The sequence below is a fragment of the Tenrec ecaudatus genome, chromosome 7, assembly GCF_050624435.1.
Source record: "Tenrec ecaudatus isolate mTenEca1 chromosome 7, mTenEca1.hap1, whole genome shotgun sequence".
Classification (NCBI taxonomy): domain Eukaryota; kingdom Metazoa; phylum Chordata; class Mammalia; order Afrosoricida; family Tenrecidae; genus Tenrec; species Tenrec ecaudatus.
In genome coordinates this window covers 23,666,124-23,683,460 of record NC_134536.1, presented here as the reverse complement: position 1 = coordinate 23,683,460, position 17,337 = coordinate 23,666,124, and the positions used below count along the sequence as shown (strand labels likewise).

General features: G+C 42.5%; 1 protein-coding gene across 5 annotated transcripts in view; it reads left to right on the top strand.

Moving 5' to 3' along the window:
• UTRN (utrophin) overlaps positions 1-17,337 on the top strand; it is a 593,146-nt gene that overhangs the window by 444,876 nt on the left and 130,933 nt on the right. For all 5 annotated transcript variants that reach the window (XM_075554433.1, XM_075554432.1, XM_075554428.1 and 2 more), the window contains exon 54: positions 8,364-8,493. In XM_075554433.1, coding sequence (XP_075410548.1) covers positions 8,364-8,493 — 130 coding nt within the window. The remainder of the gene's footprint in view (positions 1-8,363; positions 8,494-17,337) is intronic.

The window sequence follows — 17,337 nt, the reverse complement described above, 5'->3', positions numbered from 1 at the left end:
CTTGGCATTCAGGATATGACACAGGACCATGAGTTCTCAGTTTGTCTCTTTCCATCAAGGACACACCCAGGAAAGCTTTCTTGGGTTGGTCAAGGGAATAGAAGTAATACACATTTTTCTTGTTTGTGTGTGTGCTTTTTAAAAAATTATTTTATTGGGGGTTTGTAAAACTCTTATCACAATCCATACATCCAGCCATTGTGTCAAGCACATTTGTACATTTGTTGCCGTCATCATTCTCGAAACATTTACTTTCTACTTGAGCCCTTGGGATCAGCTCCTCATTTTTCCTCCTTCTTCCCAGCCCCCCCTCCCTCATGAACCCTTGATAATTTATAAATGATTATTTTGTCATATCTTACACTGTCCAACATCTCCCTTCATCCATTTTTCTGTTGTCCATCCCCCAGGGAGGAGGTCACATGTAGATCCTTGTAATCCATTCTCCCTTTCCACCCCACCCTACCTCCACCCTCCCGATATTGCCACTCTCACTACTGGTCCTGAAGGGATCGTCTGTCCTGGATTCCCTGTATTTCCGGTTCCTATCTGTACCAGTGTACATCCTCTGGTCTAGCCAGATTTCTAAAGTAGAATTGGGATCATGATAGTGGGGTGGGTGAGGGGAGCATTTAGGAACTAAAGGAAAGTCGCATGTTTCATCGTTGCTACACTGTACCCTGACTGACTCGTCTCTTCCCTGAGACCTTTCTGTAAGGGGATGTCCAGTTGCCTTCAGATGGGTCTTGGGTCCCCAATCTACTCCTCTTCATTTGCAATGTTCTGATCTTTTTTCCTTTGATGTCTGATACCTGATCCCTTAGACACCTCGTGATCACACAGGCTGGTGTACTTCTTCCATGTGGGCTTTGTTGTTTCTTAGTTAGATGACTGCTTATTTACCTTCAAGTCTTTAAGATCCTAGACCAGGGGTCCTCAAAATTTTTAAACAGGGGCCCAGTTCACTGTCCCTCAGACCCATTAGAGGGCCAGACTATAGTTTAAAAAAAACCCAAACCTATGAACAAATTCCTGTGCACACGGCACATATCTTATTTTGAAGTAGAAAACAAAACAGGGCCAAAATACCCAGCGGGCTGGATAAACGTCCTAGGGACCCTGGCCCTAGACGCTGTATCTTTTGATAGCCGGGCACCATCAGCTTTCTTCACCACATCTGCTTATGCACCTGCTTTCTCTTCAGCGATCAAGTCGGGAAGGTGAGCATTATGGAATGCCATTTAATAGAACAAAGTATTCTTGCATTGAGGGAGTACTTGAGTGGAGGCCCAATGTCCATCTGCTACCTGAATATTAAACCTATAAATATATGCACATAGATCTATTTCCCCATCCTCAAATATAAATATATTTACATATGTACGTGCCTTTATTTAGACCTCTGTAAATGCCCTTTGCCTCCTAGTTCTTTCCTCTATTTCCTTATACTTTCCTCTTGTCCTACTATCATGCTTAGCCTTCATTTGGGTTTCAGTAATTCCTCTCGGTTACATTACCCTTGATCAAGCTAGTATCCAGGATGAAGTATTTAATTATTGGACAGCAATATCACCTTCGATCCTAGTTACATAGTTATTGACATGCATTTTTATTAATCATTTTATTGTGTGGCTCTTATAAGTCTTAATTCCATACCAATCCATAATTCAATTGTGTTAAGCATACTTGTACATATGTTGCCAACATTTTCTTCTTACTTGGGTCCTTGGTATCAGCTCCTCTTTTTTTCTCCTCCTCCCCCACCCTCCCATCTTTGTAAATCCTTCGTCGATTATATATCATTATTGTTATTTTGTATCTTACACCATCCATTGTTTCCCTTCACCCACATTTCTATTATTTGTCCCCCCGCCCGGGGATGGGTATATATATCCAACCTTGTAATCAGTACCTCTATTCTATCCCTTCCTCCCCACCCCCAACACCCTCATGGTATGGGTATTCCCACGACTTTTCCTGAGCGGTTTATCTGTCCTGGATTTCATGTGTGGAGAGCTCTTATCTGTACCAATGTACCTACTCTGGTCTAGCTGGATTGGTAAAGTAGACCTGAGTCATGATGGTGAGGGGAAGGACGCATTCAGGAAGTAATACACTCTCCAATGCTGAGGCTGAAACTGCCTGAGGGCAAGACTGTTCCTGTTCTTAGATAATGGAGGCTTAATCACAAGGGAACTCTGCAGATTGGACCTTGTCTCTCACCTAAAATTTGACTTGATTCCCTTGTAAGTAAATGAGCTTTCCTTAAACATTGGGCCCAACTTTTATGAGGTACATTTTTAAATTAAGTAGCCTGTTATTTCTCATTGTAGCTCATAGCTTCATTTCCCGGATCTTTTTTGGTTGACGCAATCTGCATGTTACCCTCTCTTTCCAATATGGACTTACTTGGAAGAAACATGTTAGATACCACGGCCCAAAGTATTTCATTGCCCCCCCTCACCCCAAAATACTAGTTTACAGGACTCCAGCAACAGTTGATGGGTCAGGAAAACCTGATAGTCTTTCTGTCGCATTCCAAAAATATACTCCCATTGAAGACATTGTACTCTGCTTTGAACCATGTTCAAATTTTCAGAATCAGTACCTCCCCTCCACGGAGATTCTACTTCCATGAGTGAGCTTCCCAGAGTCCGTCATGAGGCCTTCTTCAAAGAGTTCTCACCTGTTTCGTTGTGGGGACCTTTTAAATAAATTCACGGTGCTCCTTGTGTTTTACCCGTTGGTCCCTGGTCACTCACTTCTTTCCTTTCTTCCCTCTGACCTCCCTCAACGTCATGCTTGCAGGAGCTTCAGCAAACATGCCAGCCTGCCTCCTCTCTCCCTCTCCACCACACACAGCACTCTCATTGGTCCACTTCACCTTGATACACATTATTATCACGCAAAATGGAGAGAATGTCTGCCGCCAGGACATTGAAGGGCTAGTTCCCTCTGATCCTCTTGTCTTCTTTCTGTAGACAAATGTAAATTTGATTTTGACTTTCTAAAAGTAGAACCAAACTAACCCCCAAGGTGTACGCTTCTTATTCTCCCCTTTTTTCATCTGAAAATCTGGATTCGCGCTCCGTGGACCTTATACCCCATCCGCCTTCATTAGCTTCCCAGAGGACAGTGCTGTTGTTCTCTTCCTTTTTGAGTCGAATTCCTTTTTGTTTTGCCCTCTTGTTTCAGTTTTTAGTCTTGCGTAGGCTCACCTACTAGTACTTCGCAGTTGTGGTTTCATTGTCCAGTTGAGTCAACCTGAATGTGGAGGTCTTTTATTCCCACCATCTCTTCGCCAGCAGCACGCGCTTAGTAGGTACATTCGTGTTAGTTTTCCTTCCAAGAAAAGACGTCTCGTATAGCACTGCGTATCATGGTAAGAATATTTTCCTCTTCTGTATGTACTGGTGTTTCATTGACAGTGCCAAGCTATTCAGCTGTGTGCATCGTAACTAATTGTGGATAGATAGCTTTGAGAAGAATGGGAGTTTCAGAGCCTGTGTGCCTCAGGAACTTGTACACAGATCAAGAGACAGTTGTGCAAACAGATCAAAGGAACACTATGGCTTAAAACCAGGAAAGGTGTGTGACAGGGTTGTATCCTCTCACCATACTCGTTGAATCTGAGCAAATCCTCAGAGAAGGATGAGGAGGACTGTGGCGTAAGGTTTGGAGGAAGGTTTAGTAACCTGAGATCCAGATGGCCCCACCGTGCTTGCTGAAAGTGAGAGGATTGAAGCACTTGCAGAGGAAAGCCACAAATGGCAGCCTTCATTATGGATTATAACTCAAGGTAACGAAGACCCCCATTCTCACAACTGAACCAATAGGTGGCATCATGGTAAATGGAGAAAAGCTTAATGTGTCAGAGATTTTGTCTTGCTTTGATCCAAATCAGTGCTCATGGAAGCAGTAGTCAAGAGGTCAAGGGGTATGTTGCCTTAGGGAAATCTTCTGCACAGACCTTTTGAGAGTGTTGAAGAGCAAAGATGTGACATTGAGGAATGAGGTCCAGCACACCCAGACCATGGTATTTTCCATCTTCTCATGTACATTTGAAAGTTGGACATTGAATAAAGACTGAGCAAGAACATTTGGAGGACGGTAAAAGAAAACAGTGGAAGGACCAAGGAAGCAAAGCAATGGATAGAAGTATAAACATAGTGGTGTACATATGTAAATACATTGATCCACAAAAATAGAGGTATTGGCCTATGTACATATATTTATACGACAATACACTGAGGTAGGGGATGGATTTTGGGCCTCTGCTCATGCCCTCCCTCAATACAAGAACACTCTGTTCTAACCAATCGGCTGTCTGAGATGTTCACTCTCCTGACACAATCGCTAAAGACAAAAAGGATGTGTTAGTGAATTTTGTGAAGAAGGCAGATGGTGCCTGGCTCTTAAAAGAGATAGCGTCTGGGGTGTCAAAGGCTTGAAGTTACACAAGCCGCCATTCGACAGTAAAGCAACAAGTCCGCATGGAAGAAGCACACTGCCGGTGTGATCATGAGGAGTCCTAGGGACCGGGGTAATAGGCATCAGCAGACATATAGCAAACAAAAACATATTGTTGAGAATGAGGGGGGCTGGAGCAGAGATCCCAAGCCCATCTGTAGAGTGTGGAACAATCCCTCCACAGAGGGCCCACAGGGAAGGGATGAGCCACGAGGGTGCAGTAAAACATCAATGAAACACATTATATTCCTCTGGATCCTCACCCCCCACTACCATGACCCCAGTGCTGTTTCTCAATTCAGACTGAACTGGAACATGTACACAGGAATAGAAAGGGATGGAAGCTCATGTCACACAGAATCCAGGAACAGGAGTGGGAATAATAATATCAGATTGGTAGGGGGAAGAGGAAGAGAGAAAGGGGGAACCGATCACAATGATCAACACACAACCATGTACCCCTCAACAGGGGGAAGAACAACAGAAACCATGGGGGGAGGGAGACAGTGGTCTGTGTGAGAGGTGAAAATAGCAACAATGTACAATCTGTCAGGGGGTTATGACGTTTGGGGGGAGGGAGGGAGAGGGTACCAAGGGCTCAACAGAAAGTGAATGTCTAGAAAAGAATGAGGGCAACATGTACAAACATACCTGACTCGTTTGATGTATGGATTATGATAAGAGTTGTATGAGTCCCCAATAAAATGATTTTAAAATCATTTGCATTTGAATTGTGGTGCTGGAGAAGAATGACTATTGAAAGTACCATGGACTGCCCAAAGGACAAACGGATCTGTTTTGAAAAACGGCCAGAGTGCTTCTTAGAGGGAAGGATGTTGCCTTACAAACTTTGGACATGTTAGTAGGAGAGACCAGTCCCTGGAGAAGGACATCATATTTGGTAAAGCAGAGGGAAAGCGAAAAATAGGCAGGCCCTCGAGGAAATGGATTGACACCATGGCTGCAACAATGGGTTCAAATATCGGAACAATTGTGAAGGACTGTGCAGTGTTTCGTTCTGCCGTGTTTAAGGTTGCTATGGGCAGGAACTGGCTTCATGGCACATAACAATAACAACAACCACAACATATTTTCTGGTTGAAGAGTCCTGCTGGTATAGTGGGCTACTCATTGGGCTGTTCACCACAAAGTCAGCAGTTAGAAACCACCAGCTGGTTCATTGGAGAAAAATGAGACTTTCTACTCCAGTAAAGATTTAGTCTCTGAAACCCACAGGGGCAGTTCTACTCTGCCCAGTAGAGAATGCTCAAAGTTGGAATCGATTCAGTGGCAGTGAGCTTATTTACTGGTTAGATTTAGATTTCAATAATATTTCTCATGACCACTAAATTAGAAAACAATTCTATTACGTACTCTTTAACACTGCTATCTTTTAAATCACCTGATTGCTCAAGTCTTTTCAGAAGTTATGTTTCAGCTCATAATTTAGATTCGTCTGGAGCTCTGAGTCTTTTGAACAACTATCTACGTTAAAAGAATTAACTGAAAACCTGTAACTGTATATATGTAGTTGTAGATTTAAAATGTATTTTCCTATTTTCTTAAGTATGTATAATATCTCCATAAATACAAAATTTACATGTGAGAAAATAATTTCGTGTTGCTAGAATGTGCAATCCTGGGATTTCTCCAACAGCTGGGTTTTTTTGGTTGTTGTTTTGTTTTTTAAATTTGTTGAAAAGATAACCACCACCCCCTGATCCCATTCCAGTTTCTAGACATACCGATGAATGGCACTGAGTACCGTTTTGCCTTATGTCAACTTTCTCATTATCTCTGTGCTAGATGGTTCTCTTCTATTAACTTACACTCCCTGCCCCACCAAAGCTATATGCCTTCAATAGCTAGGATGGGATTTGTGCTGCCTTTCTCTCAACATACTCATGCAATGATCACAAGCAGTCGTTGTTCACCTGGACATGTTTGCTTACTTGTGCTTGCTTTACCTGCAGTGCAAACTTAACTAGGGCTTCCGAGGCTATAAATCTGTATGGGGCAGAAAGCCTGATTTTGCTCCTGTAGAGTGGATGGCAGGTTTGAACTGCCCATCTTGTACGAAGCAATCCAACACTCACCCGACTGCCACGAGGCCTCCTTATTTTGATTATTTAAATGCTTGCAAATCCACTGCTGTTGAGTCAGCTCAAACTCATAGTGACTGTACCGGATGGAACGAACTTCCCTGCAGGGCTTCTGAGACTGGGAATAGGGGCACAGTCTCTTCTTTCTTCGGAGGAGCAACCAATGGATTCTAACCTCTGACCTTCTGGTTACCAGTCTAATGCTTATTCCAGTACACCATTAGGGCTCTTTATGAATATCTGCATGAACCCATAAATAGATCTGGATTGTAGTGACAGTTTTCTTTCATCTCATACCTGATCATAATCTATTTACTTTATTACTTGTGGATTACTTATGGATTTTTCACTTTTTAAAATAGAAAAAAAGTTGGTAAATCAGATCTTTTTACAAGGTTTATCACTAAACAAACAAAGCAAAACAGCCTTCTACATGCTCACTACCCCTTTACACCCTCTTCTCACACTCGCCACCCACGATGATCTCTTTAAATTCATTACCTGTATTTTATTGGGTTTATTGGCATAAAACGAAAAACTGCATGCTGTAGAACTGGCTTGAACTTGTGACAAATTCCATGCACGTCAGAATGAGAACTGCGCTCTCAGGGGTCAGTGGCAGAGTTTTCCAAATTAGAATGCTGGGTCCTTATTATGACACAGCACAAGGTGTTGGGGTTAGCATTTGCATATGCTCAGCCCTTAGCTCGATGGTTTTATTTAAGGTGGTTATTCTTATATTTCTAAAATTTACTAGTTTCCACGCATTATCCACTGTTGGAGATGAGACTGCAAACAATGTTGTTAGCTCAGAAGGGTTGTAATGGGTTGTTTCAGAGCGCCATCTTTGAGGGGGAAAAACTCAGTGTTCGTAATGCATTGCTCCAGACTGCTCTAAAAGCAAACACCAGAGCCAGTAGGTTTTATGTGTACAATTCTAAGAGACCAACAAAGTTAGCAGTTGGATTTAGCTCTCACACTGGAATAGCACATACGAAGACCAAATCGTCATTTGCTCGTACCTTGCAGCAGCCACTGAGTGAGTTCCGTTGGTTTTTACCCCTGGCCATTTAGAGTCTTAAGCACCAAATACTTTGTAGGAGGGGTGAAAACTTAACCTCACTTAAAAGAATGAAAGTGCAAAAGATGTATTGTTCTGAAATCCCCCACTTCGTCTGAACACTCTCACAAGGCAAAAAACTAGTAATTGCCTCAGCATGAGGCATGTTACATATTTTAAAATCATCGGAGACTGCTTTCATATGTTCTCTTTGGCTTAGTTTTGATGTCACGTTTTTTAATTTGTTTCTATCTCTTTTTTTCCCTCCTTAATGTACTCTAAAGAATGTAAAACACTTCAGCGGATTCTATTATCACTTGTGAAATTGCCTTCTTTTGTACCAGTGGAAGTAATCTTTTTGTCAATCAGTCTCAGAAGAAGAACGTCTCTTAAAACAGGCTGTTATATTTAGCTATCTCACAGTTGTGAAAACTGGAGAGGACATTTTGTGTAAATTCAAATACACTTTAATAATTTCCCCTAAGTGAATATTTCAAGGAGAATTCTCTAAAAAAACATTTTAAGTTCTACAAGCATGATCCAATTTTGGTCTATACTCATATTTCATCAGTCTTACCGATGAAATTTACAATTTCACTTCTAAGCTAACGTGCAGGCTGGTGATTCGTCATTCCTTTGACAAGTGTGGTCAGAGGTGGAACAACTGAAGAGGTGCCATTCTTGGGTGAACACTTCAGGTCACAAATCCAACCTTGCTTCTCATTCCACAGGCTCTGAGGCGTGAATTGAAGGAGAAGGGATATTCTGTCCTGAATGCCGTTGACCAAGCCCGAGTGTTCCTTGCTGATCAGCCAATAGAGGCCCCAGACGAACCAAGAAGAAACCTACAATCCAAAGCAGGTGAGATTGATTTCTTCTGTACATCGCCAAAAAGACATGTCAGAAGAAGAAGACAAACTTCTTCTAGCGTGTCAGGATCTGCTAGTTAGCATTGTGTCCGAAATAATCACCTCATCATCCTTGTCACTATTTAACAACTATCTAGGTTTTCTAAAGAAAAACTGTCCTTTATACTTCAGTAATCTTCTAAAAATCATAGGGGAAAATGATTTCTTTAGAATCCCTTTAAAAACTAAACATACCTTTCTGATGACATTAAGTCCTTGCAAAAAGAAGATTAGAATGAAACACAAGAGTAACGTTTGATATCTTTAAATACGAAGCAATGTTTTTTAACTTCTGGGTTATTTTTCAATATGCTTTTTAAAAATTGATTTGTTAAGTTTGTGGTGAAAGCGTACTCTGTAAGTCAGTGGCCCTTTGCCACCGGTTACACATCTCCCAGTGTATCCGCCTTGTGTTGTTCCCTTCCCGGCTCTTATCATCCCGTCTTTGCTTTGAGAAATGGTTGGCCTTTAGGCCTCATACTCAAGGTTTTTAAGGGAGGAATTGATCGTAAGCATCAATGACCTTGATTTTGTGTGTCACTGTTATTCTCTAAGAGGCAGGTGGACTGGGTGTGCACAAATTTTGTTCTGTGGTTTGATGAGTGAGTGGCTCAGAGTGACAGGCCAGTGATATCCTCTGTACTTGACTTTTCACTCTGTGGCTTTTTGAAAATTAGAAATTGAGTCATATCAATTTTAAAATTTAGACCTGAAAATACCCCTTGTTTTCATCCAAGCATTTTTTCCCCCATTTAAATATAACTGGTGATGTAGTCATTATGCATTGGGCTGCAGTCTGAAAGGTCAGCAGTTCAAATTCCCCACTGGGTCCTCGGGAGAAAGTCGGGAGGGGCTTTGTGTTCCATGAAGAAGTACTGTCTTGGGAAGCCGCAGGGCTGTTACACTCAGTCCTGTCGGGCAGCTGTGAGTCAGCCTTGACTCAGAAGTGAGTTCAGTATTATTTGGGGGAGAAAGACGGAGCGTTCTACTCCTTAAACAAATTACAGTCTCAGAACCTCACAGGGGCAGTTGTACCCGGTCTGATAGGGTCGCTGTGAGTCAGTATTGACTCAGTGGCAGTGCGTTTGAGTGAATTTTGAGTAGCATTTTATGAGTATGTACTTAGGTTTAAAATGGAAACTTGATCTTACTATAGCAATTAGACCTATATTTTAATAGTAAATTTAGAGAGAAACTGCAGTAACTTTGGAGAACAACCTCTATCTCTACTGTAATTTCTCACTGGAGACAATAAAATCACTGATGCATTAAAAACTGATGCACTTGTCATTGTTTCCATCTCTCGCTTCACCTTGAGTTGGAAGACCGCCCCATGCTCCCCTGCTGGGCTCAGCAGCAGTTCATGAGCATTGATGACTTGTAAGGAGCCTATGGTTGGAAAATGTTTTCTTTGACAAAAGTGGGAACTAGCTCAGGCATTTGGACAGGTAGCCATTGTCCTGCTGAGTCTTTTTCACGGGAGCCTAAGTGACTTGGAGAAAGGCTCCAGACTACACCTAACGGGTGATGCTCATAAGATTCCTCTTGTTTGGTGGCTGCCCAGGAAGCCAACCTTTGGTATCAGCTGCCCTGAGCTGGTTCACTCAGTCATGCCTAGGTCATGAGGCCCCCAATAAGTGCTCGGGGCACGGAAGTTTCTTGGATTTCCTGGTTGGTGAAAGACTCACAGGGAAGGGAAGTTGTCACAAAGTTAATATGGAATCTTCATGAGGATGAGATGTTGTTTGTTCTTCGCTCTGTTTTGCAATATCTGGACTGCGTTGTGGCACATACTAGGTCTTTATCGTGTCCTTCAATGAACGCTGCCAGGCGCACAACACCATGAGGATAAAGAACTGTGAGACACACAATCCCAAGAAGGTTTCCTTTTATTTAGGGGAAAAAACGTAGGGGCACAGGTAAGCAAACAATAATACAGAATTCTGTATTGTCCGATCTCGGTTGTATTCTGCAAGTTCCAATGGCATTGGCATTCCAAGAGAGAACGGTCTTCAGTCAAAGCAGAGAAGGTAGGAAATGATGAGGTTCACTGAAGAGCCCTGACCACATAGAAGGACAGGATGGTCAACAGTAACGAAGATCACTAAAGAGCAGCCCCACTGAGTGCTGGGGTGAAGTCACGGTTGTCTGTGCAGGGACTGGGTAGGGAATGATGAGCTTATCGGTGCTGTGAAGTTCAGGTTCCAGAGCACCTTGGAAGTTATAGCATTTTAACTTGATGCAGCAAGAAATAAGAAGATAGTATAATTTTTTAAGTTTGGGAGATGATGAAGTTTGATTGCTTGTCTCTTCGTATCCAATTTAAAGTCTACTTTTATTCTCCTTTTATCTCTATTTTTTGTATTTTTTGGAAAACAGAGGCATCTTTTTTTAAAAAACATTTTATTAGGGGCTCATACAACTCTTATCACAATCCATACATATACATACATCAATTGTATAAAGCACATCTGTACATTCTTTGCCCTAATCATTATTCTTTTTTTTTTTATTACATTTTATTAGGGGCTCATACAACTCTTATCACAATCCACCAGAGGTAACATTTTTATGTTAAGCTCCTTTATGGAAATAAAACTTTGATGTTTCACTGAAGCTTCACCTTACTAATGCAGTCTCCCTGGTAGTCATTTCGTTCCAGACTTGAAAAAAAATATTGCTTCCCCTGAGTCATATTTTATATCTAAGATGTGTCTACACTAGATTTTCAAATATGAAATTTGGAGTGCAAGGCAAAAATACTTCCAATTTAGTGTCATAGCATTCTTTTTTTAACTATCAGTAATTTTTTTCCTCTTGGGTCATGTTGGCAGATTTCACTGGCTACTAACAATACATGTTAGAAAATTAGCCTAATAGCTTTTGTACTTTGGTTGTACACTATCACTTACATGTAGCTGCTACCAGAAAAAGCATTTGAACTCGAGCCATCTCGTGGGGTGTGATGGCCCTTCACGTGTTCGAAGTGGCAGGAGACAGAGCAGGAAGCGTCTCGTGACGGTGAGTCCTGTTGTCCTCACGCATATTTATTGAGCAGGGCTGCCCAGACTGTACACAGGAACTTACCAAACTGGATTGATCCTTTTCTTTTCCTTTTTAAAAAAAATGTTTATTTATTTTTTTAAACTTATTTTATTGGGGCTCTTACAGCTCTTATCACATTCCATCCATCCATCGTGTCAAGCATATTTGTACGTATGTTGCCATCATCATTTTCTAAACATTTACTTCTATTTGAGCCCTTGGTATCAGCTCCTCTTTTTTCCCTCCCTTCGTTTTTCTACTTTACAGTAACTATTCCAGAAAATACATACCTCTCTCTAGTGCATTTTATTTCTCTTAGCTCTCCTTTCCCCTCCCCTTTTCTACTATAATCTCCTTTAATGTTGTATGCTTTTAAGAATATTTTAATAACAGTTAAATATTCCTTGCCATCTTTTTACTAGAACATTTTGAGAGCTTCTGTAGTTCGTATCCCTGCACCAGTATAGAACAGAACATGGCATTTCTACAACACAAACATGGTATTAGCTCCCCTGGTTTGAAAACCTGCCAGTACCCCGAAATGGAATTCTAGCCCTTCACTTGGCCTAGAACAGGTATCGGCAAACTGCGGCTCCCAAGCCAGATGAGACTCTTTCAGTACATACATGGGGTCCTGAAGTAAACGTGAAAATGAGGATAAAACTATTGTCGTTTCATTTATAAGCATTTTTAAAGAACATTATTTAGATAAGTGATTTTCATTTGTTTGTAAAAACATCGCTTTGGCTCTTGAACAACTTTTAAATTATTGGGACGGATCGGCGTGGCTCTAGCATCTCATGACACAGGTAGCACCTGTCCTCTTTCTGTCCACAGGTTACATTGTGCTGCTAGTTTCCACCTCTTTCCTCGTTCACCTGTCACCTTCTGCTCCTCCTGCCCAACTCTTCCCTGGCTTTCTCCCTTCTTGAAGGCTTTCCCTTCTCGAGTGTGCTCTCCTCCCAGCTCCACGCTTATGTCAGGTGTGCCCTTCCCTGCAATACCTGCATCTGAGCCTCCTCCCGCCACCCCCACCCCCCTCCTGCACTGAGACTGTGCGAGTGGGTGGGAAGCAATCTGAGCCGGAGAAATACTCTGTAGGAAATTTTGAAGACCTTTCATCTTCCCTCTGAGGAAAGCTCCTCGGGGGTTTTCTGAGAGGTTCTGGCTCTTATTACGACACTAGCAGCTCACTTAGCTTGTTTTCCAGTGAATTATGGGTAAGCAGTCAACTGGAAGTACCAAGCCCTGCAGAAGGTGGATGGTGAAAATGGCCGGGCATCTCATGGAATGAGGTGCTTGAAAATGATAAAAAGGAGCTCCAACTCCAACTCACAGCATTGAGTTGATTCCGACAAATAGGGCCCCCGTAGGATGGTGTCGAACTACTGTGACTTTCTGAAATGATAATTCTTTACAGGAGTAGAAAGCTTGATCTTTCTCCCTCAGAGCTGCTAGCGGTTTCAAACTGCTGCTCTTGTTGTTACCAGCCCAGCTGGTAAGCCACTATGCTATTAGGGTTCTAAACGAAGCTGGCATTCAAACATAATATAAAACACAGTTGTCTTTGGGCCTTTTAACAATAGAGGAGCAGAATCTCAAGATACGGATGTTGGTTTATTTTTTTAAAACACTATACATTAATTTAGAAAGGCAGGGAATTTATATTACATTTTAAAATATTTCCTTTCTAATGACAATCATTAAAAAGAAGAGCAGATCAGGCTACAGGAGTTGGACGCAGCTGTGCAGAAAACTCAGCTACCCCCAATGATTCATCCTGCTTGCAAATCGTTATGAAGTACGTATAATTTGTAATTGAACTGCAGTTACCTGTGTACTTACGAAAACTCTAAAAGGTTTGCAACTGTCAGTATCCCCCTTCCTGTCTAAGCAGTACAGAAATGTGTAAATTCATACTATTTTTGCCATTTTGATGTATCATTGTTTTCTTCAATGCAATATACAAGTATAGCTCACCCAGGTTATACAAGGGGGCTTCAAAACTGCGTGGAAAAAATACTGTTATGTTTTCCATTTTCCCACAAACCTTTTGAAGCCCTCTTGTATTAGTTAACTAGTAGAACAATCTTCAGATTCTCTCACCAAACTCTATTGCCATTGAGTTCATTGCAGCTCACAGTGACCCGTGAGGACAGGGCAGAACTGTTTCCGAGACTGTAACTCTTTATGGGAGTTGAAAGCCTCCCCTCTCTCCTGAGAACAGTATTACTTACTGTACTTACCATCCACCATCCTTTCTCCTGGTCTTTGTGCTCTTCAAGACATCCTCTGAGTTGGCAAGGACTAACTTTTAAAAAAAGTAAATAAAGACACAAAAGCAAAGAAAATATTGCAGTACCAGCAAAGAACACCCAGCCAGTTAAGCATGAATCCAGGGCCCGCACATTGAGGTTCTACGGCCTGCCCTAGTCCCCAGTTTCTGCCTGGCTCTTGCCTCATCCCTCCCATGTCAGTCCCCTCTGTGTTTCTCTGTTCATTGGCAGGCCACCTGACCACCGACCTTGTGTTAGTCTGGGTAGACTAGAGAAACAAATCCATGGAAATTAATATGTGTATTAAGACAGAATTTTATATAAAGGGTAGTTGTACATTAAAACATCCCAACCCTCTCCAGTCCAAGCCCATAGGTGCAATATTTAATCTATAAAGTTCTCTTCAGACTCACGAAACACATGCAATGATGCCAAATGCAGGATGATGACAGGCCATTGGGTAGAAAGTCTTTGATCTAGTGGTGTTGTAAGCATCTCAGCTCTGTCAGGGGTCTCCATATGGTTTCTCCAGTTCCCGGAGCACAGGGTCTATCAGCGTAGTGCCATGTGTTTTGTCAGTAGAGAGTCTCCAAGGGAGTGAGCTGAGAGAAAGAGAATCTAGAGAGAGTCTCCTGTCTCCACGGAGGAAATGTCAGAGTTCCCAGAATTCTCAGGAGAAGGCCAAGACCACAGAGAGGTCTCGTTGGCTGTCTCTGGATTGACAGGCTAGACTCCACTCCTACACTCTTTATGGAACCACCACAGACTCCACTGTCATGTTGGGGAACCTCTTACCCCTGGTTTCTTCCTTGGCCTCCCAACCACTGCTGGCTGTTCTGAGCCTCCGAGTGGAATCCCTGTGAGAACCACAGTGCCGTGGAACATGAGAGATTTGGGGAGCTTCCGCCATGGGCGGCCCCAGCTGAAGGAGGTTCTCCTTGCCCATGTGAGGTAGGCAGGGAATATATTTGCCTTCTAATTGACTAATTTCTTTCTGTTCACGTTAAAGTCAGATTTCCACAGGAGAACGAGAGACTCAGCACATAAATACAGGTGCACACGACCACCCACATTTTTCTTGATTGGAATACATAGCACTCAAGAAATCAAACTTCTAGCAATTCTATGGGCCATTTCACCCCTGAAAGTATATAGAGAACTAGAGAAGTCATTGGATATATGGACGTAGCTCTTAACCTTCTGCCCAGCCTTTGATACATTTTTTAATAAAAAGATAACATCACTGTGTTCATAATTGAGTTTTCCTTAAAAATCACTCCAATCAAGACATTTCTAGTAATGAAGTTCCTGCTTTATTCAAGTGGCCAGACTTTTCTGTGTTACTTTAGGGTAGTGGATTTTGCCTCACTTAAATGATCATGCTTTATTGGTCATAGCAGAAACGCCAGCTGTTTATTTACCGTGTTCACACATTTATCACATAAAAATAAATCTGACTGCCCCAAAGTGGACTCTAACTCATAGTGACCCCACATAGGGTTCCCACCCACAGGGGCAGTTGCTACGACTGAGAATCAACTCGATGAGGTTAGTTCTTCGATAAGGTTTTCAGGGCTGTAAATTTTTACAGGACCAGGCAGCCTCATCTTGCTAGCAAAGGAGTGACTGATGCTTTGAACCACTGACCTTGAGGTTAGCAGCCCAATGCTGAGCCCCCAATGCCGCCAGGGCTTCTTTATCACGGAGAGTTATATAGTGATGTACCTGTGGTTGTGGTTGTGGGTACCACTGAGTCTATTATGACTCATACTCATGGTCTACTCAATGCTATGTGAGAGAGTAGACTGCCCGTGGGGTGTTCTAGGCTGAAATCTTTCGGGGAGCAGGTCACCAGTTCTTTCCTCTTATGGAACCTCTGGGTGGACTTGTATTATTAACCTTTGTTTGGAACCCGAGCACGCACTTGTTACTTCACTGAAGTCCTTCATGATACATCTGGATTCATGGTTTTCCTTTTTTGACCTTTGACAGATGGCAATATGTATTGAGTATTTGAACCCAAGACTGTACTGTTGCGATCATCAAAGGTTTCAGAATACGTTGTCAGTCCACTTCTTGGCCAGTTCAGCACACATATATATGCAAATACAATCTAATAATTATTGAATGAGATGTGTCATTAAATAAAGTTTAGTGGAATATACCTTGATATTGATTCTTGATGTGATTAAAGTCGCAGTGAATAATGTGAGGCCAAATGAAATATTGCCTGCCACAAGCAACTGGGCTAAGAAAACGAATGGCTGTTTCTCTCAGGGCTTTCCCTCGCTTCTCATAGCAGCGCGATTCACTAGGATCGCCACTACACCCAATTTCCTGTAAATGACACACCATAAATGGGCACAAGGGAGAATTTATTGGGAAACCAAACCAAATCACAGCAAGGCAGGGGCACAGCTGGTAGCATGGACTGGAATGTCACCCATTTCTCCATTGCTTCCTCTGTGCCCCTCTCAGTCTTTTGGCTTTGTCTCCTCAATGTCCCTCTGACCTAGACATCCCAACCTCACACCACTGATAGTCCTTTGTGAGATTCAGAAGCTATCTGCAGAGGGTTCTGATGGATTCAGCTCGAGCAACCTGGGGCTCAGGGTCTATTGGAATTCACTACCTCCTTTGTCAACATAATGCTACATGAGGGAGAGCCAATTCCCAAAATCGAAAGGGGGAAGTGAGAAACGTCAGTAGACAAACTTAGATCCTCACGAAAGGCTACCATTTGTCAGGCACTGAGCCAAGCACCTCTCAAACCCGATTTCATTTCATTCTCATAATATTTGGAGGTGTGAGTGCATGATCACCCTATCAGAGGAATGGGAAAGGTGAGCCTTGGAGCTGGGAGGAAGCGCCTCGGGACCACCATGTAACAGAACCAAAGCAAACCAGGAGGATTATGTTACTAAATATGTGCTCTTAACCACTGTGGTGGAACCTAACTGTTCCAAGCATCTAAAGCACAGGCAGACCCCAGAGGTAGTGGTAATTCAGTTCCAGACCACCTCAATCAAGTGAATATGACAATAAAGTGGGCCATGTGATTTTTTTTTTGGGGGGGGAAGGGGGCGTGGGGTTCCCCAGTAATTAAAAATTATGTTTACACTGTAGTCTACTAAGTATGCCCTAACATTATTAAAAGATTTGAAATACCGAGAGAATGACCAAAATATGGCACAGAAATACAACATAAGCACATGCTGTTTGTGGTACATAATGTCCTGTCAACTTGTGGAGGAGTGGAGTCTAGCCTGTCCGTCAGGTTGCAGCTCGATGACCTCATACGAATGCTCGAAGGAGATAAATCACTCACTGGAGGGCAGTCACTCTCTGCTCCGTGTTCTGCTGACAAGCCACATGTAGCTATGCCGATTACAGCCAGAGCCCTGGAGTTAGATGGCTCCATGAAGAGACCCACACCAGTGCTGAGACCTTCCACCGCCACTGGATCCACAAGACTT